Genomic DNA, 26658 nt, shown 5'->3' with positions numbered 1-26658 from the left:
TAGGGAACCCCTGGGCTATGGTGGAGGGTCAAGTCCGGACATCGGAGCTCGGGCTTTGTTCCTGCTTTGCCATGTATTACCTGTGTGACCTTTAGCTCATCACTCATCCTCTCTGGGAGGATCCCCTACCTGTAAGTGGTGGGTGCTGCACTGGGAGTGTCTGTGTGGTCCCCTCGAGCACAAGAAAGTTCTGATAGAAAAATAGCGGCCAAGGTGCTTCTCTGACCTGTGCTTATTTAGGAGTGATGGGAACCCTGGGTTTCTTTAACAGAGTTTTTCCTTTGAAGTTGGATTTTTATTGTTTTCTAGGGTCAGCGGATTATGAGTGGAGACTTTGCTGGGGAACCTGGCCCTTTGGCCCCATTCCAGGCGGGGGCCTGAGTCCCTGGCCTCTTCAGCATAGCCTCTGACCATGCTGCCCACTTTGGGCCTCAGTGTGAGGCCAGCAGGAGGTACAGGGGCAATGCAGGGGGCCCCAGAGAGTCCCATCTATAGCTCAGACTGAGAAGAAACAGGAATTTTATTTCCTAAAAAATTCGAAGACCTCGGTGAGGAGCCTTTCATTTATCAAAGAATGATGACAGATAATAAAGGGAAGTCGGAGGAGGCTGGGCTTCCCTTTTAGCAAAGGTGGGCAGTGAGTGCCTTCCTCAGCCCCACGCTCCTGACATCTGTGTTAAGGGCCTGCAGACCAAGGCTGCGGGGTTCAGCCTCATGACTGTGCAGGTGGAGAAACTCACTGGAACGCTCACACAGGCCGGGTTGCAAGGAAGCCCCGAGGTCAGTCGCGTTTACTCTGCCATTCTAGAGAGGAAGAAGCTTTAACTCATGAAAATCCCCAAAGCCACAGACGGTCAGAGGTGGAGGGACCCTGTAAGATCATCCCGTCCTGGGGTAGCAAGTGGGTTTCTTCAGGAGAGCTGTTTCTGATCATCGGTGGTCGTCACTATGCACTGAGTTTAGGAAAAGGAAGCAAGTGAGGTGGTCCATTAGTGATGTCTGCCCTGGGCATGGCTCACACGCTGCATCTTTGCATCTGCTATCCACAGCCGGGGACACTCAGCTGGTGGAGACCTGAAGCTCAGATCTCCCATCCCCTATGCCGGTGTTCTTCCCACAGCCCATCAAGGACATCCTGTGTCCTGTTCTGCAGGTGGCTTCAGGGGCCAGCCTCAGTTTCCTCCTGGGCATTTCTTTGCTCCTAAGAAGAAGGTGGCAGGAATATAGGCAGAATTTTTTGTTTTAACATGTAAGGAAAATTGAAGCTATGGAGATCAAGCAACTTGCCCAAGGTCCAGCATAAAACAGCCTTTGAGGTAACCCTCAACCTCAGTGTACAGTGTGTTCTCTGTACAGAACTCTGACCATTAGGCAACAGTGCCCAGTTCCTTGGAGGGATCTCAAGTAACAAAAAAGGTAGGCATAGTGTCTGCGGGGTCTTGGGGAAAAGTGTTTTGACTGGTTTGAATGACCTCACTGGGAAGTCTCGTGGTTTGCTCTGGCGGCTGCCTGCCCAGCAGTGCTTCCAAGGTCCTGGTTGCTTTGATCATTGCTATCCCAGGAAGTGCCGGCACATTTGCCAAGTGGTCATAAAATGACAGTGGAAGTCTTGCTGGGTTAACCTGGGAGCGGAGCTGGTGAGAAGAGAAGCAACCCGGAAATGGGAGAGGTTCAGCCGCATTGCAGAATGCTCTCTGCATGTTTGCCAGGCAGGAGTGAAAATCCTGCTGGAACAGGATTCCTGTGCTTCCACCTCCCTCACCCAGAGAATTGCTCCCCAGGCAAACTCACATCCCAGCGCTGCCAACGCATGCAAATCAGCGGGCCTGTGAGGCTGTGGCTCAGAGGTGGGAAAGCAGAGGGCTGGCGCCGGCTCCTCCTGTCTACTGTCAGACAGGGGTCCTTGCCAGGTGGCTCGGACTGCTGACCTGGTGCCCACCAGATGCCAGGGAAGGAGAGGCAGAGGTGGAAGCTGCCTTTGACCCCTGCGCACCTCCTACAGACTGATCCTTGGCCTTTCTCATGGGGACTCCATTGGGTATTACGGCCATCCTGGCCTAAGGAAATTCTATCCAGAATCCCGGGTCTCCCCACCAATTCAAGGTGCCTTTTACCCTCTTTTGGTCACTAAATCCCATTTTCTATGAACTGGGATGTTGTCTTCATAATTAACCCAAATCCTTCGAACTGTATTCTCGGCCTCTTCCTTTGTCTGGAGCTCTTTGGTATAGATGAACAGTTCTGGGTACCGTGTGGGACCAGGGAGATTCAGGAGTTGGGCCATTTAGCTGGAGCTTGGATGGAGTCCTCAGACATTGTCTGAGTTTTAGAGATGCTAGCAGTGGCGTTAACGCTAGCGTGGGGAGGATGTACCACATTGGGGTTGGAGACGTGGGTTTTTGTCTTCCCCTGAGGATCATTCCCAACACATGCCCATACTTTAAAAGCTCTGTTACTTCGTACATATTATCACCTAACCTTGTTGAGACTCAGTTTTCTCACTGTAAAATGGGGGTGAATAATAGTGCTTCATTTTCCCAAAGGCAGAGCGCTCGCCCTGATCATCTCTTCAGGTCCCTCCCAGCCCCGTGAGCCATAGTTCCAAGGTGTTTGCGCTCTGGCTTTCTTGCTAGAAGCTTCATGGTCCAGAGATTCCCAGGAGACCATGAGGACCAAAAGAGGCTTGGAGAGACCTTAGCTGGTGTCCCTTCCAGCTTGGCACAGTTCTTACCCATTTGCCCCAAGACATCCAAAGAGAGGATTCTGAAGCTTCCTTTGTGAGCCCTTTCTGCCCCATCTCTGCCCTCTGTGTTCATATCTTTTAGTTGTGGGCAGAACAAACAGGACAGAGGGAAACGGTGGGGAGAGTTCTTTGGTCCTTCCTTGCCTCCCTCTGCAAATGCTACACAGTGACCAGCTTCTGGGAAGGGAAGAAAAAGCCCTGGTACATTTCAATCCGCTGCATTGAATCCTAGGACTTTAGAGATGGAAGGAATTTTCAGTCCCCTGAGATCACCCGAGATCCCCCTCTTGATATTATCAAATTGCCCCTCAATTCAAATACCACTTCTATAACATCCCTGAAATAAGCAGCCTCTGCCTGAGCATTCCTAGCAATGGGGAGCCCTGTTGATATGAAACTGTGGGTTTCACTGCTGGACAATTCCACGTTTCACAAAATTCTTCCTTATACTGAGGTGAAGCCTGCTTCCCAGGAGCCTCCACCAATGACCTTTGTGGAGCTGGGTCTTTGCAACTGCGGACTAAGCCGGTTTCACATCCATGCCAATATCCGGGGAGGAAGGAAGAGTACACTGACATTGACTGAAGCACTTACTATGCGCCAGGCACTATGCCAAGTAGATCTTTCAAATGCTCCCTCATTGAATTACTTAAAAATGTTTTATTTTGAAAAACTTCAGATACATAGAAAAGAGAAGAGACAGCTCAACGAACAGCGATATACCCATCACCTGGATTTAATAGTTGTTAACATCTTGCCATGTTGGTTTCATCCTTTTTGGGGAGAAATATTTTATTTTTAACTTTTTATTTCAAACGCACGCAAAGGTAGACACGAAAACGATGAGCCCCATATACTCATTGCCTACTCTCAACAACCATCACATTTCTGCCATTCCTGTCACTGGAATATTTTCTTGTAAATTATAGACGTTACAACATTTCAATCCTAAATATGGCAGTATGTGTGTCTAAAACGTAAAAGACATCTAAGGGTAAGTGTTCTCCTCTCTAGGCTAAATATCCTTTCCTCATTTGGTGTGACATCTAAGCCCCTTACCGTCTTGGTCCTCATGTTGCGCAGCCCAGTTCATCAGGGTCCCTTTAAAGAATGTTGCCCTGAACTGGACGTGATGCTCTCAGCAGAGATCTGCAACGGTCTGCATGCCTGCTAAGGCACAGGATAGCGTTAGCTTTTTAAGCAGCTACACCACACCTGTGCAGTACACTCAGGCCAATACTGGCTTCAGTCAACTGAAACCCTTTTTGGGTTTCTTTTTCACATGCGCTTTTTCACTAGCGCCAGCCTCCTCTCTCTTCCCCTCCCCACAAGGAACTGCAGTTTGTTTATTTCCAGATACTGTCTGCCAATAAACAGAAACGGGAATCACTTTTTTGTTTTTGTTTGGGAGGGAGAGATATATTTCTTTAGGAGATTTAACCTCTTTGAAAATGTAAAATACAGAGTATAGATATTTTGATGGTCAAGTATCTTAAATTTTGCACACTTGAATTTTTAATCACATATGTTATCTGCTGTGTTAGTCCATTGCTCTAGTTTGAGGTTGGTTATTGGTATTGTTGAAAAAACTCTTTATCAGGTTTCACATTGTAGCCCAGAGTCTTTTGTTTAAGCTTTATTGAGGTGTAACTGGTAAATAAAATTGTAAGATTTTTACAATGTACATCACGTGATTTGATACGTGTATACATTGTGAAAGGATTCCCACCATCTAGTTAATTAACACATCCATCACCTGTATATTTATCTTTATATGTGTGAGAGAGAACATTTAAGTTCCACTATTTTAGCAAATTTTAATTATACAGTACAGTGTTGTCAACTATAGTCACCATGTTATACATTAGATCTTCAGGCCTGATTCACCTTATAGCTGAAAGTTTGTACCCTTTTACCAACTTCTCCCTATTTCGGAACCCTTCCAGCATCTGGCAACCACTTTTCCACTCTCTGTTTCTATGAGTTTGACTCTTTTTTATTTTTATTTTTTGGATTCCACATATGTGATACCTTGCAGTATTTGTCTTTCTCAGTCTGGTTTATTTCACTTAGCGTAATGCCCCCAAGGTCAATCCATGTTGTCGCAAACGGCAGGATTTCCTTCTTTCTCATGACTGAATGTAACCATGTAACAAGTTATATATATACAACATTTTCTTTATCCATGTATCCATTGATGAACACTTAGGTTGGCTATAGTGAATAATGCTGCAGTGAACAAAGGAGTGAAGCTACCTCTTTGATACCCTGTTTTCATTTCCTGTGGATATACACCCAGAGTAGGATTGCCAGATCATATGTAGCAGATAGGCTTAAAGGTAGGGCATACTTTTGAGCAATTTGACTACTTTAGTTGCTTACCCAGTATGAGGTAGAAAATTAGCTTTCTGGGTTAGAGTAGTTGTCAAAACATAATTCTCTAAGTTTAAAAAAACTCTTTACTTTTTTCTCCTTTTTTTTTGACGGTAAAAAACATAAATATTAAATTTAAACATAAAATGTAAAATTTAAACATAAAATTTACCACCTCAATCATTTCTAATTTCAGCCTCCTCTATCTTTTATGTATACAATTGACCTTTTTTAACCTAAATGTAGGGCTTAGATTTATTCCTGTTACATTCTATGTTGTTGGTTTTGGCCTCTTATTAGAATCGACCAAAATATTTTCTAATCCTGATGTCATCATCCAGTTGTCTGAATTAATCTCACTCTCTGCCTTAAATCACTTCCAGATTTGACCGGCATCAATACTGCTTATTTGCCTGACCTGTTGATTACAGTCTAATACTTGGTTTTCTCTGTGTTGGACTTGGGGTGCCGTGGGTTTATTGCGAAAATTGTATGAGTGTGGGAGTTGCAAAATCCAAGCTTTAGTCCGAAATCAAGGTCTCTGAGGCTGTGTGACCACCGCAAGGTGCTCCCCTCTGAGGTTGGACTTCAGTGTCTTTCCAATGCTGAAAATAACGTTCCGGCCCCTCTGTGTGTCTGTCCTGCTTTGTTTTTTTTCTGCAAGTGGCTGCCATCTTTCAAAGCCAGAACTTGAATAATAGAATATGATCAGGTTTCTGCAGCTGGTGGCACCTATGATGTCTTAGATCTGAATAGAAGATTCGTTTCTGTAGCAGTTTCTTAGTGACTTGGATCAATTAAACACATAGTCATTCAGTTCCTACTATGTGTTAAACACTGTTTTAGGCTCTTGGGGTACAAAAATGAATAAGATGTAATAACCCTGGCCTCTAGGGGCTCCCAGTTTCATGAGGGAAACAGACACACAAAACACTGACATTTAAAAAATGTGGTAGGTGCTGGAAGAGATATAAGTAAGAGAGGCGGAAGCATAGAGGAGGAAATCCCTCATTTTGCTTTGGATAGTTTCATGGAGGATGTGACATCTGAGTTGGGTCTTGGAGGATGAATGTGTATTTTCTAGGGAGAGAGGGCATTCTAGTCAGAGGGAACAGTATGTGCAAAGTCCCTGACAAAGGAGCAGGCTAGCCTGACGGAGGAGTGGCCCGGGACGTGTGGAGCCCAGCCGGCAACTGGAGAGTGCTTCCCAGCATATAGCTGAGCTTTACTATGTTCCTGGGAAGTGGGTGGAATTGAAACTATGACCTTATTTTGCCATCAAGATGCCTGAGGCTCTGGAGCTTCCTGTCTTGACCAAGGTCACACAGCTTGGGAGCGATGGAGCCAGGACTTGAACCCTAATTCTCAGACTTCAAGTCCAGGACTTTCAAGTATGCCCTGCTACTCCTACACACCTCAGCTTAAAGGGGTAGAAAACAAGTTTCTGGTGATTGTGGACCAGTGTTTCCCACAATGTGGTGACTGCATCCCTTTCTTTCTCTAGGAAAGAGGGGTGCCCTCCTCGCTGTTTCAAAAATGAATAACTTGGGTCCTGGGTAATCCTTGTCGGTCACCTCTCAACCGAGAGCATTAGGGCAGCAGCAGAACCCCGGTGAGCTTGATCTTGTCCCAGAGTTCCCAGGCACCACCTCCCAGGCCTTTCCTGGAGGCTGGGTGGGGAGAGGTTCCAGGTGGAACAAGGTCCATGAACATGGGAGAGAAGCAGGAAGAAGCAGCAGTAAAATGAGGGCTGAGGCCGTTTCCCCTCAGCCAGATCTGGAGAGAGAATCAACAGTGTCACCAGAAATGAACTAACGCCTGTTTTAGACTGTGTCATGGTGTCTCCACCTAGGCCCCCAGATGCTCTGAGCTCCTTCTCCCCAGCCGGGGGAAGCCATGTCTCCTGAGAATACTCTGACCTGCTTAGCGGAATCAGAATCGGAGGTGAAGTCACTTTGGGGGACTGAATCTTTATTCAGTTCCCAGTGCTGAGCTAGTGCCATTCTCTGCTGTCCCAGAGTAAAGGGGTCTGTCTCCCGGGAGGCCCTGGCTGGCCTGGGCCCCTCCAGTCCAGCCATTCAGTCAGCCTGGGACTCCAGGAGGACTAGATAATGATACCGATGCAGGCCAGGATGAGTTTGATGAGAAGGGGAGACTCCATCGTCAGGCTCCAAGCGCAGCAGGTGCGTCCTCAAGGGGAGAGGCCTCTGGAGAAAGACCCTGGAGAAACTCCTGGACAAGAGAAATTGTTCTCTTGTTGGCTGGTGGGTTTTAAAATTAATCTCTGCGTGCTGTTTGCTTATCTTTTGCGTTTTGTGGATCTCACAAACAACATTCTGACGGCATCCGCAGATATCGAAAGTAAAGACTTTTCTTAATTGTTCACAATCCCGATGACCTCTCCAAGATAGACTGTTTTGGCCCTCAAGGTTTCTCTCCCTTTCTAGGTCTCATTCACATGTATGTTATTACCTCTTCTGGAGGTAATGATATTACACCTTCTCTTGCCTTCCAGACGCCATACCTGCCTGGTCTTCCTCCTACCTGAGTGCCCACTCTTTCTTAATCTCCTTTGCTGGCCCTTCCCCATCATTCCCAACCTTGACCCTTTTATCCTCCTTCCTCTGGACTCAGTTCCTTTGTAAACTCATCAAGTCCTATGGCTTTAAATACCACCGATAAGCTGAGAACTACCCACCCTGTACTTCTGACCTGACACCTATCCTGAGTCCAAACTCCTTTCCCTGTCTCTCCTGGGATCTTTAACCGGCATCTCAAAGTTAACACGTCCCAGAACATAACTTTTGATTTTATACCACCAGCCAGCTCCTCCCCGAGTCACCCCCATCTCGGGGAATGACTCCACCACTCACTCCATGGAGAAAGCCCAACCCTAGGAATCACCTGCCTCTCCTTCCCTTGCACCACTCCTTGCAGCCATCAGCTGGCCCTGTCAGCTATCAGTTCAAAATCCAGGTCCTTCTCACTACCTGCACGGGTGCCCTTCTATCCTGCACACCGCCCCCTCTCACCTGACCCACTGCGATAGCCTCCTGGTTGTTCTCCCTTCCTCCTTGCTCATCCCGACAGCTGAGCACCGCAGGTGTAAACACTTAAGTCAAATCATGTCACTCCTCTGCTCAAAACCCTCTGATCACTTCCCAACGTCCTTGGCATGAAAGCTGAAGTCTTCCGCACAGCCCGCCTGCCAGACCCACGGCATCTTTCCCCTGGTCACACCCATCCACATGTCTGCAGCTTTGCTGGCCTCGTCACTGTTCCTCAGCAGGCAAGCCTGTTCTTGCCTCCCTCAGGTCCCGATCCCCCTGTCTGGAGTGATCTTCCCCAGACCACCCTGCTTATGGACAGCCTCTGACACACTCTTCCCCTGACCATGTATTATTGCTCTCCATAGTAACTCTCTCTAAATGAAATTATGTATTTGTTTTCTTATTCCTTTCGTGTCTCTTCAACTAGAAAAGAAGCTCCGTGTGGTCAAGGACTTCTGTCTGTCTTTTCCAGTATTATATTTCCAGTGCCTAGAACAGTGCCTGGTTTAGAGAGCGTATTTAGCAAATACTTGTGGAATGAATGAATTTGCTTTTTGGTCAAATTTTAAAATCACTCCTTACTAGGCCACCTTTACAATGTCATGAAATAATTTTTAATATAAAAGCAATTTTATCTTTAAGTCTACACACACACACACACACACACACACACACACACACACACAAAATTTTCAGTCTGTGGGCCCTTCCCATCTTAACTCCCCTCACAGATTATCTATTTAGTCTCAAAATCAGGCTGCTATTCAAAGATGACTTCCCGTCCCACTAATTTCCTCTTTCTCGGAATCCTGTAGCCCTCAACTTCTGCTGTCATCTTGCTGGCCCAGCTGCTCTCGGAGATGCTTCACAACCAATCATACAGGCAAGGGCTTCACTTACCCGTTGTTTAGAACAGAGTAGAGGGAAGGGGGCTTAGGTTAAAGCTCCAGAGGATTCTCCTGGACCCCGTTCACTCATCTGTCAGGTGTTTCCTGAGCTCTGCCCCATGTTAGGAGCTGTGGTGGCCATCGAGGAGAAAAATGAATGTCATCCTCCCAGTTTTCAAGGAATTCATCGACTAGAGGGAGAGAGAAGCATGCAGACACATAAAGAGTTACATGACATGTGCCATGCGGCTGGTAGGCAAGCCTGAAGGACCAGAGAGAAGGGGGACCGACTCTGTGGAAGGGAACAGTGCATGGAGGTGTGGAAACGGGAGAGGTGTGGCGCGTTTGGGCATGAGCGAGCTTTCCGTGAGTCTGGAGCACAGGGTACATGGGAGGGAGGGAGGTGAGATCATGAGAGGCAGCAGACAAAGCAGGGCAGGTGGGCAGAAACCAGGTCATACAGGGACTTATATGTTATACTAAGAAATGTGGACTTCATTCCTCAGCTACTGAAGGACCGATGGAAAGCAGAAGAGCTTTCTGATTGGAAGTTCTGAAGTCATCACATGTTCATCTATCCGTTCATTCAACCAATATAGCTTGAGCTCCTATTATACACTAAGCCTAGTGCTAGGCTCTGGGTGGTAGGTAATATCATTTTCTTGCCATTATAGAGCCAATAATCCATGGGGCACAAAGGCAGGTTGTTTGTCAGCTCCTGCCCTGAAGAGCTGTATGAATAGGAAATTCAATTACAGCAAAGAATGGAAGCAGTTCCCCTAATAACAGGTATATGTTTAAGCAGATTTGGTATCTCCATAAATGGAATATTATGGAGCCATTAAAAATGATCTTTGCAAACACGTTCCTTAATCGTGTAGGAGAAAGATTATGACGCTCACTGGAAAATGCAGGGTAAAAAGTCTACACAGGGCTTCGCTGGTGACGCAGCGGTTGAGAGTCCGCCTGCCGATGCAGGGGACGCGGGTTCGTGCCCCGGTCCGGGAGGATCCCACGTGCCGCGGAGCGGCTGGGCCCGTGAGCCGTGGCCGCCGAGCCTGCGCGTCCGGAGCCTGTGCTCCGCAACGGGAGAGGCCACGGCGGTGAGAGGCCCGCGTACCGCAAAAAAAAAAAAAAATTGAGTAAAAAAAAAAAAAAAACTCTATACAGAGCGATATATATCAATGAGGAAAAACAAGCATAAAAAAGACCATAAAATATACAAAAATATTAATTGCAGCTGCCTCTCTGCAGATGGATTTTTCTGCTACTTTTTACTTTTTCTGTACCAAAAAGTTTTCTCTATTAAGCACACATTTACCTTTTCAACCCAACATTTATTATAAAGGGAAAAAGATGAATAAAACCAAGAATGAAAGTTGGGGGTGGGTGGAAACAGGGGTGACACTCATCTATCTGACATGATTTAGGTGTCATCAATGCTGGAGGGCTGGGATAGCGGGAGGCCTTCCTGCCTTCAGGCAATTCCTTTAGGATCTGTGGCCGGCCATTCCTTGCTTTCCCATTACAGCATGTATCACAGCTTCTGTCTGAGGGCATCTGGCAGAAGCAATCTGGTGTGGCAAGTTCTAATCTCAGTTAGACTCTATGTGACCTTGGACAAGTCAGTCTCTCCTTTCCCTGGTTACCTACCTTCCTGAAGGAGATTTTCCAAAGACTTTTCCAGGAAACAGGATAAGCAAGAAGATTCTGGCCACAGGGCAGGCATTTTGTTCTTCTTCAAAATAAAGATAAGCCCATCCCAACATCCTATTTTCCACTAACTTTCAGTCTCTTCCAATCCTGCTAGCTATTAATGTTTTCTTTTTTTTTTTTAATCTCTTCCAGGAAATGATCGAAACGGCTTAGATTTCAACAGGCAGGTAAGGACATTCAGAAGAAAACCTTTATTCTATAAATTTTGGGGGTCATTCATACTATGTTAGGTGTGGGGACACAAAGAAGATTAAGGGAAGTTTGAGGGTGTTTATTCTGAGACTCATAGCTCTCAGAATTGAAAGGGGTCTTTCAAGGGCTTTTGCATCCAACCCCTCCCCCAATCCACAATCCAACGTTGGCGTCACCTCTTCATTATGTCCTCAAAAGAGTACTGACAGCGCAGCCCTATTTAGGATTATCTGTAGGCTGGATGTGGTCTGGAACCTTAAGACCACAACTCTTTTCCCATCAAAGCTCAGCTTGAGTTGCCTCTTGGGCAAGTCTGTTTGCATGACCTGACCGTGTAGAGGAATTTGTGGAGGTACAAAAGATGGAGGGTTGGGTCCCTCAGGGAACTCCTGATTTATTTATTTATTCATTTATTTCTAACATTTTTATTGAAGTATAATTGCTTTACAATGGTGTGTCAGTTTGTGCTTTACAACAAAGAGAATCAGTTATATATATACATATGTCCCCATATCTCTTCCCTCTTGTGTCTCCCTCTCTCCCACCCTCCCTATCCCACCCTTCTAGCTGGTCATAAAGCGCCGAGCTGATCTCCCTGTGCTATGCGACTGCTTCCCACTAGCTATCTATTTTACGTTTGGTAGTGTATAGATGTCCATGCCACTCTCTCACTTTGTCCCAGCTTACCCTTCCCACTCCCCATGTCCTCAAGTCCATTTTCTGTAGGTCTACGTCTTTATTCCCGTCTTGCCCCTAGGTTCTTCATGACCATTTTTTTCTTCTTTAGATTCCATATATATGTGTTAGCATACGATATTTGTTTTTCTCTTTCTGATTTTTAATAAATTTTTTAAATTTATTTATTTTTGGCTGTGTTGGGTCTTCGTTTCTATGCAAGGGCTTTCTCTAGTTGCGGCGAGCAGGGCCCACTCTTCAACGCGGTGCACGGGCCTCTCACTGTCACGGCCTCTCGTTGCGGAGCGCAGGCTCCAGACGCACAGGCTCAGTAGCTGTGGCTCACGGGCCCAGTTGCCCCGCGGCATGTGGGATCTTCCCGGACCAGGGTTCGAACCCGTGTCCCCTGCATTGGCAGGCGGATTCTTAACCACTGCGCCACCAGGGAAACCCTCTCTTTCTGATTTACTTCACTCTGTATGACAGACTCTAGGTCCATCCACCTCACTACAAATAACTCGATTCCATTTCTTTTTATGGCTGAGTAGTATTCCATTGTATATATGTGCCACATCTTCTTTATCCATTCATCTGTCGATGGACACTTAGGTTTCTTCCAAGTCCTGGCTATTGTAAATAGCCAAAGGAACTCCTGATTTAAAAGAAGATAGAGGACAGAACAGGGGAGCCAGGACAAAAAGAGCTCTGGAAGGAGGATGTAACCCAGCTCAGTGAGACAATGGAGATACAAGGTGGGCGCCTTTAAAGGAACAAGCTGGGTGGAGTTCAAGTTAGTCGGGAAGGGTTTCAGGCAGGGGAAGGTGGTGTTGGATGGATTGAAGGATGGATAGAGCTGGATGTGTAACGAGGAGGGTGAATGAAGAGAGGACCTTCCCATTGAAGTTAGAGGCTGATGGGAAGATTGGGGGCTGAGGGCGAAGACAAGGTGTGATGTCAGAGGCAGATGGTGGGAGGGTTCATTGGGGGGGACAAAGTCTAAATTGGAGACAAGCAGGAAGGAACACTGGGCCCTAGAGTGAGGCAGAGACGTGAGAATTAGAAACAAAGTCAGAAAGCCTGAGTTTGGGTCCTGTTTGGGCCACCAGCTAGCTGTATAAGTTTGGTCAAGTCACTTAATATTTTTAGTATGAGTTTTCTCAGCTGAAAAATTAATTTATTTCATAAATTTGGGGTGGGGGAGGGAACATGTACTGTGCCAGATGTGGGAATACAAAGAAAATTAAGACATGATCTCTTCCCTGGAGGAGCTCACAGTCTAGATTGAGGAGTGGAGGAGATAGAGATAGAGGGAGGGGGAGAGGGGAGGGGAGAGAGAAACTCTTGGGTGGATAATTATAATACAATCTCATTCATGCTTTATTGCAGGCGTGTAAAAAGCATGGTGTCAAACAGAAATGAGAATACTTCATTCTTCCCGGTAGCTCAGGGCAGGCTTCACGGAGGAGGTGATATTTGATTCTAGCTCTGAAGAGTCAGTAGAGTTTGTCAAGCAGAGAAGAGTGGGCTAGAGAAGGAGACAGCCAGGGGGAAGGAAAGACAACCCCAATTTGGGGATACATTTGGTACTCACTGGGGGTCCTTCCCACTCATATCCAGAGTCCAAGTTTAGAAGCAAGTCAGGGGTGGAGGTCAAACTCAGACATATGTTCTTCTCCTCCTTTATCTGTAGAGTGATTTGAAGTCCCTACTAACATTTCCTGAAAGGCTTTTAACTCTGGGTACATCCTTCACAGTTGGAGAGGAACAATCTGGAGTCCTAACCCAAAACCTCTTAGGCAACTTCTGCAATTGTGTTCATTGGGGAAGTTTGCTAACACATGGAGGCCAACTACTCTCCCTCTTCCCTCAAGACCTAAGACAGAGGTAGGCTTCAGTTAAAGACACATCTAGGTGAGCTACGAGGAAGGACTTGTAACCAATGTGGCTTATCAAACAATGGAAAAGCTACCGAGGGAGGGAGACTGTGGAATCAGCTTCTCTCTCAGGGTCTTTAAAGATGAGACAGATTCTCATCTAAGGGATAGTTTGGCCAGGTTTGTTTCCAGGGCAGGAGGATGGAGGACATTCCCGAGGATTGAGTGACCCTGAAGGAGCCCTCGGCAGGTTGGGATGTGGCCTGTTGCCTGTGCTTTCCGAGGGTCCCAGCCCAGGGTCCGCCTCTCACGGTCCCTTGGACGAGATGCACGTGGAGGAACCCATCCCACACCAAGACGTGGTGGCACCAGCCCAGCCCGGAGGTGGCCCGCTCCACAGGCCCGGTGGGTTTGGCTGCCTGTGTGATCTTTCTAGAGCTTGGGAAACCCTCGTGCTTAGGACAAGGCTAGGGACAGCCCCTCTGGCCCCAGCAGCCTACAGAGAGACCCTGGCCCTTTGAACATCCTTTGAGGTATGATTTCCCCACCAGTTGGGAGAAAGTTTCCTGGCTTCTGTCAGGGGAGGGCCTCACTAGCTTTCACTTCCCTTCGATGAGCCTCGTGGGAAGGGGGCAGTTCCACCCTCCCCTGGGAAGGGTTTTTGGATTTCTCATTACTGACAAGAACGGACACATAAAGATCTTTTCTTTAAAGACGTTGGAATTTTGGAGGAAGAGAGGCTCAGCTGGTCACGCTCATTTACACACTTAGACTGGAGCTCTTCTCTGTGCACAAGCACACATGTCCACGCCCTCCCTAAGGCCCTCCTCGCTCCCTCCCACTGTCTCTCGGATGCCTCAGATACCAAGGCCCGCACCCTCACATTCTCACCAGTTCACTTGCGGGCCTGCAGGTGGGCGCCAGGATTTCTCAGGCCCTTGCACTGACGGTGATACCCTCGTGCTTCATAACAAGGGAAGTAAACCAAAGTTGGCGACCCCGAGCCACTGGGCAAAGTGCTGTTGGCACTTTATCTCATCTGATTCTCACTGTATACCGAGTGTTACTATCCCCCTTATACAGGTAAGGAAATCGCCTCCCAGGCAGCCCCACCTGATTAGGCAAAGGATTTGAGAGGTTAAGTAATCTGCTGAAGGTCACTCCGATCGGTCAGCTGGCAGAGCCAGGACTTGAACCCACATCTCTTTGACTCCAGAGCTCACTTTTCCCATGATGCCTTGCAGCAGCCTCTGCAGTCTCTCAACTGCCCTCTTCCTGAACACGCACGTCGTCCTTAGAGAGAGGCCTGGGGGCCGGCGGCTGAGTGTGACCTCACCATGACTGACTGGGAGGCAGTGGGAGGTGCAGGGAGTGGGGAGGGGAAGAAGGAGTGTTGTGTAGGAGCGGCCTCTGTGTCTGGTACAGAGGCGGGGTGGCAGACGCAGGAGAGCAAAGGATGAGTCGCTGCCCTTGGTGAGGCTCACACTGGAAGGCCCCAAGCCAGTCGGTGCAGTTGGGAACTACAGCCAGGCTCTGGGCGCACTGCTGTCCTAAGGTTGCATGAGCGAAGGACGCTGCCTCATCAGGAAGTTTCATGCTGAGCCTCTTCACTTCCTGGTCCCAGGAAAGCAGCCTGAGCCTGTTTGGGAGATAATTGTGAGCTGACCCAGCGACCCAGAAACAGGGCCACCCCTCAGTCCCCAGGAAAGCTTAAGACGGAGTTGGGAGGCAACCGAACAAGGCCAGGTCCCTGGACAGGGAATCAGAGGTCCTGGATGCCAGTGCTGTTTCCACCCTACACAATCCTCTTCCCCTTTCTGGGCCTTAGTGTCCTCATGAATAAAAGGAAGACATTTGCTTGAGATGATTGCTAAGGCCCCTGCAGTCTGTACGTTATGGTCCCATCAATATTCTCATGACATATTCTGTTTGGTTTTGCTTCCACTTTCCTTTCATGTTTTTCTTTGAAGAGAAATGGGGAAGAGAGTGTCCATTTCTTCACCCTGAGCTGTAGAGAGTGAGGAGAAATATGTCACATGGAATCTTTCCAGCCTTCATGATCTTGTGTGATCCAGCGAAAAGAATCTTTTGAAATTCAAGGGGCAGAGACAGGAGGACCCAGCAGGTTGGATCTAGGGCCAAACATTCACTCTTTGAATATTTAGTCATTCCTGAGAGCTGGAGAGAGTGTGTCATTGGTAAGAAGATAAATGGCAATGAACTCTGCAGTGCATTCTGTAAGAGATATAAGAGTACTGAGCTCTGAGATCGGGCCCAAGGATGTCACCAAAGAGATGGTGTTGAAGCAGGTGACAAGGGAAGAGAAGGGGGTTTGACTGACTGGCAGAGAGGGGAGGCAAGAATATTCCAGGCAAAAAAAAAAAAAAAAAAAAAAAAGAATATTCCAGGCATAGGAGACAGTAAGGGTGAAGCCTCACTACGTAAAAGGGAACCGTGAGAAGGTCAGCATGGGGTGTGATGGCGGAAGATGAGGCTGGGCCAGATTGTGCAGACCTTTGAATACCCAGCAAAGAAGTTTATTTATTTATTTGTTAATTTGGCTGCGCTGCATGGCTTGTGGCATCTTAGTTCCCCGATCAGGGATTGAACCCGGGCCCTCGGCAGGGAAAGCGCAGAGCCCTAACCACTGGACCGCCAGGGAATTCCCAAGAAGTTTAGATTTTATCCTGTGGGCATTTTCAAGCATAACTCGTTTGATTTAATGGAAGAGCCTTAGAAGGGGGTGTGGGTGCGGAGGGAAGGAAGGATGAATGACGCACTGATGCAAGAGAGGCCTGATGGGATGCCATTGCGGTAGGAGGAGTTGGCAATGCCAAGGAGAGGGATTAAGCACACAGACTTAGAGCCAGACGACCTGGGTTTGACTCCTGTGCTTGGCACTACCTGGCGGCGTGACCTTGGGCAAGTTCTTCAAATTCTGTGTTCCTCGGTCTCCTCATCTTACGGGTGGGGAGAATAATGGTACCTATCCCACAGGGCTGTTGTTAGCATGTGTGTATGCATGCGTGCGTGCGTGCGTGTGTGTGTGTGCGTGTGTGCGTGCGTGTGTATGCCTCTTAGACAATGTCTAGAACGTGTAAACTGTATAGGTATTTGCTATTATTATTCCTGTGTCAGGAAAGCATGGAGAGACTCAGATTTGAGAGAGATTTTTGGTATAAAATCAGGAGGATTTTGTCAACAGTTTGGATATGGACAGCTAAGGAAGGGGAAGGGTCCAGCAGGATTCGTAGGTTTCTAGCTTGGGATACTGAGCATTAGTGGGACTGTAACCAGAGATCAAGAGAACGGGAGGTCCAGCCAGTTTGTCCAGATGGTGGGAAGAGGACGAAGAACAGATAATGGACAATAGGCGCTCAATACGTGATGAGAAATTTGGACCTGGAGCCCAGCAGACAGGTCAGGATGCATACTGAGGAGTCACCATCGAATCGTGTTAACCAAAGCGATGAGAGGGAGTGAGGTCACCTACAGGGAAGGTGCGCAGACTGGGATGAGAACCCAGGGCAGACCTGGAGAGAAGGAACATGTAGGGGACAGGCTGAGGAATGAGCACCCATAGATGAGACCAAGAAGGAGTGGTTAAAGGGATGGGAGGAGAACCACACCCACAAAGGAGAGATATTCATATGAAGGTGGGGATAGCAGACAGCATCACAGCACGCAGAGATATTGTAGAGCCCCGGCCTGGAAGTGGCCACGGTTTGGCAGCGAGGTGAACACTGGTGGCCTCATCGTAGCGTCTCTAGCGTCTGTGGTGAGAGCAGAAGCTAGATTGCTGTCGTCGAGGGGTAAGGAGAAGTTAGGAAATGATGGAGACGAGGACTGCAGAATTCCGTTTCAATGAGTGGGATGATAAAGGGATGCAGATGTTGGCTGAAAATGGAGACAGTGTGAAGGGAAGGTTTTGGGGATGAGGGAGACTTTGGTGGGCTGTGGGCCTGGGGAGAGATAGGAGATGCCATAGAGGAGACAGAAAAGAGAGAGCATGGGTGCAGGGTTTAGCCTAGAAGAAGAGAAGGGCTCTTCTGGGAGGGAGGGAGGGAGGAAAGGCTGAGTGCCCTGTGGGTGAAGTCAGGAGCCTGAGGGACAGCCTCCTGTTCACAGTTTCTCCACTTCCATTTCCTGCTCTTTTTTTTTTGGCTGCATTGGGTCTTCGTTGCTGAGCTCAGGCTTTCTCTAGCTATGGTGAGTGGGGGCTACTCTCTTTGTTGTGGTGTGCTGGCTTCTCATCGTGGTGGCTTCTCTTGTTGCAGAGCATGGGCTGTAGGCGTGTGGGCTTCAGTAGTTGTGGCCTGCGGGCTCAGTAGTTGTGGCTCGCAGGCTCCAGAGCACAGGCTCAGTAGTCGTGGTGCACAGGCTTAGTTGCTCCATGGCATGTGGGATCTTCCCAGATCAGGGATCGAACCCATGTCCCCTGAGTTGGCAGGCAGACTCTGAAACACTGCGCCACCAGGGAAGTCCCCATTTCCTGCTCTTTCAACCAACAGCTAACTTCAGAAGAACACTAGGAAGTATCATTGGCTTAAAGGGGCTTGGAGAGTCCACAGTGACAGATGCACACCTGGGGAGCCTTGCCCTGCTCTGTGCCGGTGATTTCTGGGCTCCTCGTCATTCAGGGCTGTGGGTGTCCACCAGACCCATCAGAGCTATGTCTCCACCTATGCTGTTGAAAGCTAAGTCTTGCTAGAAGACTTCACAAAAGTTCTCTGAGGCCAGAAGAGAGTCTGAAGCAAGCTGGCAGGTGTCTCTGTCCCTGAGCTTCCTACCCCCAAAGCTGAGACCCAGTGGCCTGGGATTCTATCTCAGCCCCAGGCCTGGCAGCATTCTCAGCTCTCCTGCGGCCGCAACATTCAGCCCTCCAGTGCCTCTCTCGGGAACCCGTCCAGCTAGTCCAGAGCAGTGGTCCCACTGCGCTCCCATAGAGCGTTTGGTTTTGAATCAAATGGGATTTTCCTTCGCCGTTTTCACGACTGTGAGCTACCACGGACTCTTTTTTTTTTTTTTTTGAATTTTATTTTATTTATTTTTTATACAGCAGGCTCTTATTAGTTACCTATTTTATACACATTAGTGTGTACATGTCAGTCCCACGGATTCTGGCTGCTCCTGGCATGCGTTGATTGTAGTGTTTAATCAGCTCAATGGGACATCTTCTCTAAAATCAACAAAATTCAGACTAAGGAAAGGTCTCTGAGGATTCTGAATGACGGAGAGGCTTCTCCGGGGAGGCCCATGACGGAGACACAGGGGAGGCAGGACCGGACTCTCAAGTGAAGGTCTGCAGTGAAGACATAGTGAGCCCCTCCCCCAGGCACCCAGGGAGCAGCCCCAGGAGGGCCGGCACCGCAGTAGCTGAGCACCAGAGGACAAGGGAGGGAATTAATTGACCACATTTGACCGTTTAGTTGCGCAAACCTGTGTCTAGCTGTGAGGGGTCAGAGGGGACTAGAACGTGGCCCCTGCCCACGGGAGCTCCCAGCTGGTGGGAAGAAAATGCAGCAGAGGCTGCGGAGGGGAGGGAGGGCCCCCACACTGTAATAAACCCGATGGGGCTGGTTCAGTGAGTCTAGGGAAGCCAGGCAGGTGTGTAGAGCCAGGGGTCGTTGGCCCAATAAGCCAGAGGGAGACTCTGAGACCTCCCTGTGAAAGACCTTGGAGGATGAGAATTAAGGATGGCAAAACTCCTGACCCGCTGAGGCTTGTTTCCCTCTGCTGCAAGATCCTTCTTCTGGTCCTGTACTTCCGGGCGGAGGCAGGATTACTGAGGGTGGATGGGCAGACTAAGAGAAGAGGATGCAGAGCCAGCAAGCCACACTTTGCTCAACCCTAAGCGGTAGGGTTGGGTTTTGGAGTGTTGACGTATAACATCCTTCTTCTTTCCCCCTCCAAGGTACCAAAGCAGTTGAAAAAAATAGATACAGGAGCCTGACAGATAGAGCTGCAGGGGGGACTGGGTTGGTTTTTTGTTTGTTTGTTTTTAGAGTGTTTTTATCGCCAAAAAGCAAGTGACACGGCTACCCTAGGAAACATTGCTATAAAAATCATTTAACAATAAAATTATAAAGACAAAGTAATGACAAAGATAGTGGATAATTCTACCAGAAAGCCTAGATGGACAAAAAATGTAGAGTGGACATCAAAACATAGCTCTTATATCTTTGTCAAACAAGAGAAGAGGAGAGCAATAAAATATTGTTTTTAGGAGATACCCTTTTAAAAATGTACAATTTGTTCTAAGAGGCTGCACTTGAACAACAGGCCAGAACTTATATTCACTTAACTTGTTGGGGGACATGGCTTTGATGTGTAGCCACAACGGACTTTCCAAGGCCTTGCTCCAGAATTAAATACATCCACCTGGCACAGATAGAGCTGGTGGAGAACAGACCGTAAAGTACCCTCCTGGCCAACAGGCAGGTCTCAGAAGGTGTCAAGTCGCACACACCCGCTTCCTTCTAAACCTGTGTTCTTAGCCTTATCAGACCGAATGTTCCTTGTAACAAGGATGCTCTAAAGCCCCTTTAATATCCTAGAATGAAATTTATAGAAAACATACATAAAAATCGGTAAGATACTCTAATTTGAATAAGGATTCAAAGGAGAATGAAAAAAATTAAAATGATATAATATGTATTTCAGCAAGGAGATGCTTGGGCACATTCCTCTGGAAGGTTTGATGAGCTAGGAGGATGCGTGCGCCTATATGAAGGTGACAGACACAAGTACAGACTGATATTGGTATGCTCTGCCGGCAGCTGAAAAGCCATGATTTTCCAAAATGTTAAACAACTCTTGGTAAACTTCCAAACAAAATAAAATATAATCTTTCCTCAATTTATACAGAAAATGGCATCCCGGAAAAAGTCAGTGCATATCAGAAGTGTGCCAAAGATATGTTGTGCCTGCATAAAAACTGGAACTGGGTTCTAGGCTCATGTGATACAGGCAGGCTTTTTACTGACACGAGTGTCCAGTGGGGCGTTTGAAAGTCGGATGCGAGTTGTACAGGACACGAACAAGAGTTTCTTGTCTGGTGCTGTCTTCTGCATTGCAGGATGTCTCGAATGCCTGTCCTCTGCCTGGTAAATGCAAATAGAGCCTCCTAATTATTAAGACAGAAAAACCACCACATAGATTTCAGAGAATGACCTTCAGGTTTGCTGTCATCCCCAGTGAGGACAGCTGACCTAGACTCACCAGGGACATAAGTCACTTCTACCAGGAGGCAGAGGGCGAGATGTTCCTCTAGCTGTGATCCTTCCACACAGAAAGAAAAGGCGGTGGAAATGGAGGCTCCCCTGCCCTGGGAAGAGGCACCCCCAAATAATACACACAGACCTGCCCTCAGAGAACTTACTTGCTGTCCAATGAAGGAGACAGGTCTGAAAATGTCAGAACAAGGGATATGTAAACCAGTGCAGCTTCAAAAGGGAATAAGCTGGGCTGATTGAGTAACAGGGTTGATGGAGAACAGAATTTTCAGGCAGGAGCTCATTGGTGAGAAGAAATTATTCCTTTCTCCAAAGTGATTTCCCCATTGTAGTCAAGATAACATAACAATAGAAATAGTTATTGGGTCCTGCCTGTGTGCAGGCACTGAGCACCAAACGCTCCACGTTTATTGTTCCATTTATTACTTAGAGCGACACTGTGAGGTCATTGGGATTATTCCAATTCTATAGATGAGAAAACGGAGACCCTGAGAGGTTAAGGAATTTTCCCACAATCACTCCATCCATAAGTGGGGAATTTAAAGCCAGGCTGGCCAGACTCCAGACTCCATGGCTCTCCCGCTCCATGGCCCTGCTCCTCTTGGAGGAGGCGGTTCCACGTAGCAGTTGAGCCGACTGTCTGTGTTGGCCAACCTCTCCGCGTCTCACAGTCTCATCCAAAAGTGAGAACAGTCATAGAGCCTACTTTCCAGTCATGTTGTAAGGGTTAATTATAGATAAGATACACAGCTTAGAACAGGCTCTGACATACAGTCATCGACCAATAAACATTAGCTGCTGTTACTTCTGATGAATGAGAACCCATCATTTTCTCTTCCCCTTCTGTCCCTGGATGGCTGCTGCACTGGGCTTGCACCAGTTTAGATGGGCTGCATCTAAACTGGTGTTTAGATGTTATCAGAAAGGAAATTTTTTTCTGAGATCCACGATCTCTCCATCTAAGCTTCCCCCACCTACCCCAAGTTTGGGTGGGAAGCAAATGATGCGTGTCTTCGCATTTGGAGAGGTGGAAGTTTGTCCTCCTTTGCCAATCATGCTCTGCTCTTTGGCCTGGGGCTCAGCTGTCAACTGTGTCCTGTTTGTGGCCCGGGCAGCAGGCTTGACGTTCGATGGACTGAGCCTTGTTGAGAGTAGCCCGGTGTGGAGCAGGTAGGAATGGGAGTGGCTGGAGTTCTCGGGAGCCCTGCCCCTCGAACACCCTGGTTGACCCAGCTACCCACAACACCAGCACAAAGCCTCTCTGGGGTACTGGGTGTCAGGCCAGCTCATTCAGGCTGCAGCACGGGCACAAGCCCACAGTGCATCTCGATGGGGAGTGGAGACCGAATGTTCCTCTCGGCTCAGGTGTGGGGTGGAGAGTGGTGAGGCACTAGAGGAGGAGGGAAGTGTCGGAACCCTCTCCCTGATTCTGCAAGGATCCAAAAGGGGGGTTTCTTTGGAGATTTTAATGAGTTGCCTTTGGTGGGTATAGATTCTGGTAAAGCAGGGCCAGTTCATCCCCCTCTCACATAGGAGTCTTTTTGGAGCAGGGGTCTTGAAAAGGAAACTGGAGTTGGCCCCAGTGACAGACGAAGTTAATACCACCCTGAGTTGAAAGGCACTGGGCCGTGCCCTTCATAAGCAGTATCTCCTTGAAATCTGACAGCAACCTAGAGCAGTAGCTTTTAGAACTCCCATTTTACAGATGAGGAAACTGAGTCTCAGAAAGGTCAAGAGACTTGCTTGGAACCAGGATTCAAACCAAGGCTGATGGGATGTGCGAGGCACTTTACCTAAAGTCATATCTTACTTGATATTACTTCATCCTTACGACAGCCCGGTGAGGTAAGCATGATTATTCCCATTATATAGCTGGGGTAACTATAGCTCAGAGAGGTTAAGTAATTTTTACCCAAGGTGGAGCTCAGATATACAACAGGCCTGTCTGACTCTACACTGTGTCAGGCTGCTTTTGCGAGAGACAGAGAGATCCTGCAAATCGACAAGCCCTAATGTTGCCTAGAGCCCCTCATCTGATGTCTGCACAGTACTTTTCCACAGGTCCCAAGCCCTCATGCTCACACCGCAGACCTCTCGCGGCCGGGGCTTGCCAGCTCGCATGGCAGAGATGCTATCTGCAGGCTCAGGGAAGGCTGCCAGGGGAAGGGTGGGGCGAAGAAGGGTTCCTACCCAGAGGGTTCCCCTACCCCAAGTGGAGGAGTGCCTCCCTGGGCCTGTGCGTGAGAAGGGTGCAGGGAGGAGAGGGGCGTTTTCTTGTGTGTGTGCCTGCAGGGCAGGGGGTGGGACCTGCCCTTCTCGTTGCCCCCCTGTCAGAGGGCTGTCGAGGCAGCTCTAGTACCTGGGAGATTCTCCTTCTCCCAGAATCACAGCTGCGGCAGAAAATAAACTTTTCCACCTCAGACTTCCCTCTCCTAGTCTAGCCTGAGAATGGCTTTGGAGGCCGCGCTTAGGGCTCAGGAGCTGTTTCCTTGTAGCTGCTCAGTTCCCTACCAGGCCACATCCCATCTCACGGCCCCCTCTGCTTGACAACTTACAGAGGACCCCATTAAGCCAATAAGTTTTAACTTATTTAACAATAGCTATTAAACAAGTGTTATCATTCTCATTTGACAAGGGAACTGAGACTCAGAATGATAAAGTGACTTCAATTAAGTGGCAGAGCCAGGACTTATTCAATGTACCTTTATTCAGTGTCTACTTGATAATAGGCGCTGTGTCCAGTGCTGGTCTGCTGTCTCCAAATCCAGCTTATTCTACTAATCGGCTGACCCCATCGCCCCCATCGCCGCCTGGGCCTCTGCTGCTTCTGTTCAGATCCAGTGTCAGGACTCCCTTCCCTCTCCCCTGCGAGGCCACTAAAATACCCTTGGCTCCCAACCCCCAAGGATCCTTGGTTCACACCCTGTTTTGTTTTTCTGTCTTGGCAGCCCCTCCCCTGAGCCGGCATCTTCTAACATTTTCTCCACAGACTTCACTGGCATGGACTGCTGCAGGGTGTCTGGTTTTAGGCTTGCAGATGGCAGTGTAGTAGTGGTCAGAGGTCCAGCTCTGGCGTCGCACAGACCTGGATTTGAATCTCAGCTCTACCAACAGAAGCTGTGGAACCCGGTCACTCACCCTCCCCAAGCCTCAGTTTCTGCCTTTGTGAAAAAGGCGGAAATCATAGCGTCAACCTAATAGTATTGTTAGGAGGAGGATTACAAGCAATCTTGAGTGTAAACTGTCCGGGACATAGTAAGTGCTCAATAAACTGGGCTATTGTTGCTCTTGCAACAGTATTGGTTCTAGATGCCCCGTTTCACATCAGCCTGGCTCCAGCTTGCGCTTCCTCTTAGCTCTGCCCTTGGGATCCTCTGAAGGCCGGAGGTTCACCGTTTTCCAGATGGCAGCTCTGCTCATTTTCCCCTCAACTGCTGGCATCCCTCTGAGTGCTCTTACTTGTGCCCTTGTACCTGACTCAGCCTGTTACTAGAGGAATAATAAGAAAAATATGCCAGACTCAGTTGGTGCTGCGTAAATCACAGGCATGCCTCACCATACCTAAAAGGGTGGTTCCCGAAATATTGTACCTAAGTCAAAGTTTTATCAACTAAATTCTATTTTTTTTTTCCACCAAGAGCCTGCTATTTAAAGAAATGTTACACTGGATCTTTTCAGAGAATAAAGCATGCCCTTTTACAGTCAGTTGGAGCCAAGCATCATTTATAGGGTTTGCTTAAAGTGAGTTACATATCAATTTGGCTTTCCCTCAATGACATCTTCTCAAAGAAAGTGTGTGATCCTAACAAGGAAAATTTTAAACTTTACCCCATCACTGTGGACTGGCTCACTTGAGGACTTGGAAGTGGGTTTGCAGGCCAGTTGGGTAGCTGGTAAACTGAGGCCCGGAAAGATTTGGACACCCAGTCCCTGGGGATAGATGTTGATTCGTGCCGGGACCAGTGGTGGAGTGTTTCTGTGCCCCGTGTCCCGGGCTGGGACTCTCAGAGGTGAGGCTGCTAGGGTAAGAGCCCCCAGGCCAGAAAGGGTTAACACCACTCTGGAGGAGAAAGCAGTGCAGCCACCCAAAGGCAAGGAGTCCCTTCCTCTCTGCAGTGAACCAGAGCCAACTTCCTTTCTGAGGGTTTGGTGCTTCCCCTTACACTGGGCCTGGCGGGGCAGAGAACAACCTCCTGGCTCTCAGGGCACTCCCCAGCCTGGCCTGGCCCGAGGCCTAGAAGAGACAGACACTTTTCCGCAATGAAGCAGGGTGGGGAATGGCAGGACCTGGGGTTTGGGACTTTGCCCAGAATCTGGCCACTCAGCAAGGGCCCAGCACTCTTAGTGTGGGCTGCCCCATCCTGCGTGGGTGGGAGAAGGATCGGGGGAGTCTAACCTCACAAGGGAACCCCAGGCCCCCTTCTTCCCCCGTCCTAAGGACTTACAAGTACCGCCGGGAAATGAGCCTCTTTGAAATGATGGAAGCAGAGAGGAATAAAGGAAGAGGCAGCACCTTTACAATGGCGTGTTAGTTTCTGCTTTATAACAAAGTGAATCAGTTATACATATACATATGTTCCCATATCTCTTCCCTCTTGCGTCTCCGTCCCTCCCACCCTCCCTATCCCACCCCTCCAGGCGGTCACAAAGCACCCAGCTCCAGCTCAACTCTGTTTTGAATGAGCCCTAGGACTGGCCTCTCTACCCGCACACACCCCCCCCCCCCCGCCCCCGCCCCGCCCCCTCACTCCCCATCGCCCTGCCAGCCCCTCGTTCATCTTTGCAAACTCAGCTCAAATGTCTTCTTCTCCAGGTAGCCCTCCAGAAGATGGGAAATATTTGAGGAAACAGTCTATATTGTATTGATTACGGTAGAACAGTGCCTGGTGCAGAGCAGACATTCAATAAGTGTTTCCTGAGTAGATGGATTGGTGGATAGCTGGAATGAACCTATCCGCCCATCCCTCCATCCTGGGTGCCAGGAACTCCCATCTCTCTGCTTTTCAGGGCCTTCCGCTCCTCATGCTTCTCTGCCCCCTGTCGTCTTTCAGCCAGCGATCCGCAGAAACGCACCCCTTTTCCCAGGGAGGTGAGCTTGCTGGGTGTCTGCATGTAGCCTGTGTGGTGGGCGCCATCCAGTCAGCTCTGGTAAATATTTCCCAACTTCGCCACTTGCTGGCTGGGCCCCAGGAGTTGTTGGATGAGGCTCCTTAGCTTGTTTGCTCAGTGGGTGCTGGGTGCCAAGGCCTACCCTCTAGGGATCCAGGGTCTGCACATAGGACTCTGGCTAACCTAGTTTTTTTAAAGTCTTTGAGGTTGAGAGTTCAGTACCAAGCTATATATCTCAAGCCAGAATAGGCCCTTTACAAATGCCCCTTAGGGAAGACAGGACTGAGGTTCTCCTGGGACTGCCTTCTCCTGGCCACTTCAATGGAAAGTATGGTTGGGGATATCCAGTGACATCTGATATCACTGTGACTTTATTTTTCGTCAACTGTGGAGACAAATATGGGTTGAGCTTCTAACTCTAGAGTGAGTTAGAGACACATAAACCCTTAGGGCTAAAGGGTCCCTTAGCACCTGTCCCCCTGTTCCCAGAAGGGTTCCACAGATCTCTGCAGTCTGGCACCAAGGCTTTCTTCTTCCTTTCTCCTATCCTGTCTGTCGATACACTTATTTATTCATAATATTACATCTTATGGCTAAATTTTCACCATCCACAGTGACATCTTAAAAGAAGAAAACAGCAAATTTTTATAAAGCTCAATGTATTCAATTTTAACAGTCTGAGATTTTGCATTTTTTTGGTTATTAAAATATTAATGGTATGTAATGAAATGATGACCTGAGTAGGTGATACTGGTTACTTTAATATTATTTGGCAAAATAAAAGAGTACTCTCTGAACTCTGAA

At 48.3% G+C, this 26658-nt stretch overlaps 1 protein-coding gene across 1 annotated transcript in view; it reads left to right on the top strand.

Annotated features, from left to right (window-relative positions):
* POU2F3 (POU class 2 homeobox 3) overlaps positions 1-26658 on the top strand; it is a 79510-nt gene that overhangs the window by 18913 nt on the left and 33939 nt on the right. The window contains exon 3 of the mRNA XM_032640489.1: positions 10902-10936. Within this exon, the coding sequence (XP_032496380.1) occupies positions 10902-10936 (35 nt within the window). The remainder of the gene's footprint in view (positions 1-10901; positions 10937-26658) is intronic.

This window comes from Phocoena sinus, chromosome 8, assembly GCF_008692025.1.
Source record: "Phocoena sinus isolate mPhoSin1 chromosome 8, mPhoSin1.pri, whole genome shotgun sequence".
NCBI classification, from domain to species: Eukaryota; Metazoa; Chordata; class Mammalia; order Artiodactyla; family Phocoenidae; genus Phocoena; species Phocoena sinus.
The sequence above is the reverse complement of the archived record's forward strand: the minus strand, read 5'-3'. Positions and strand labels throughout refer to the sequence as shown.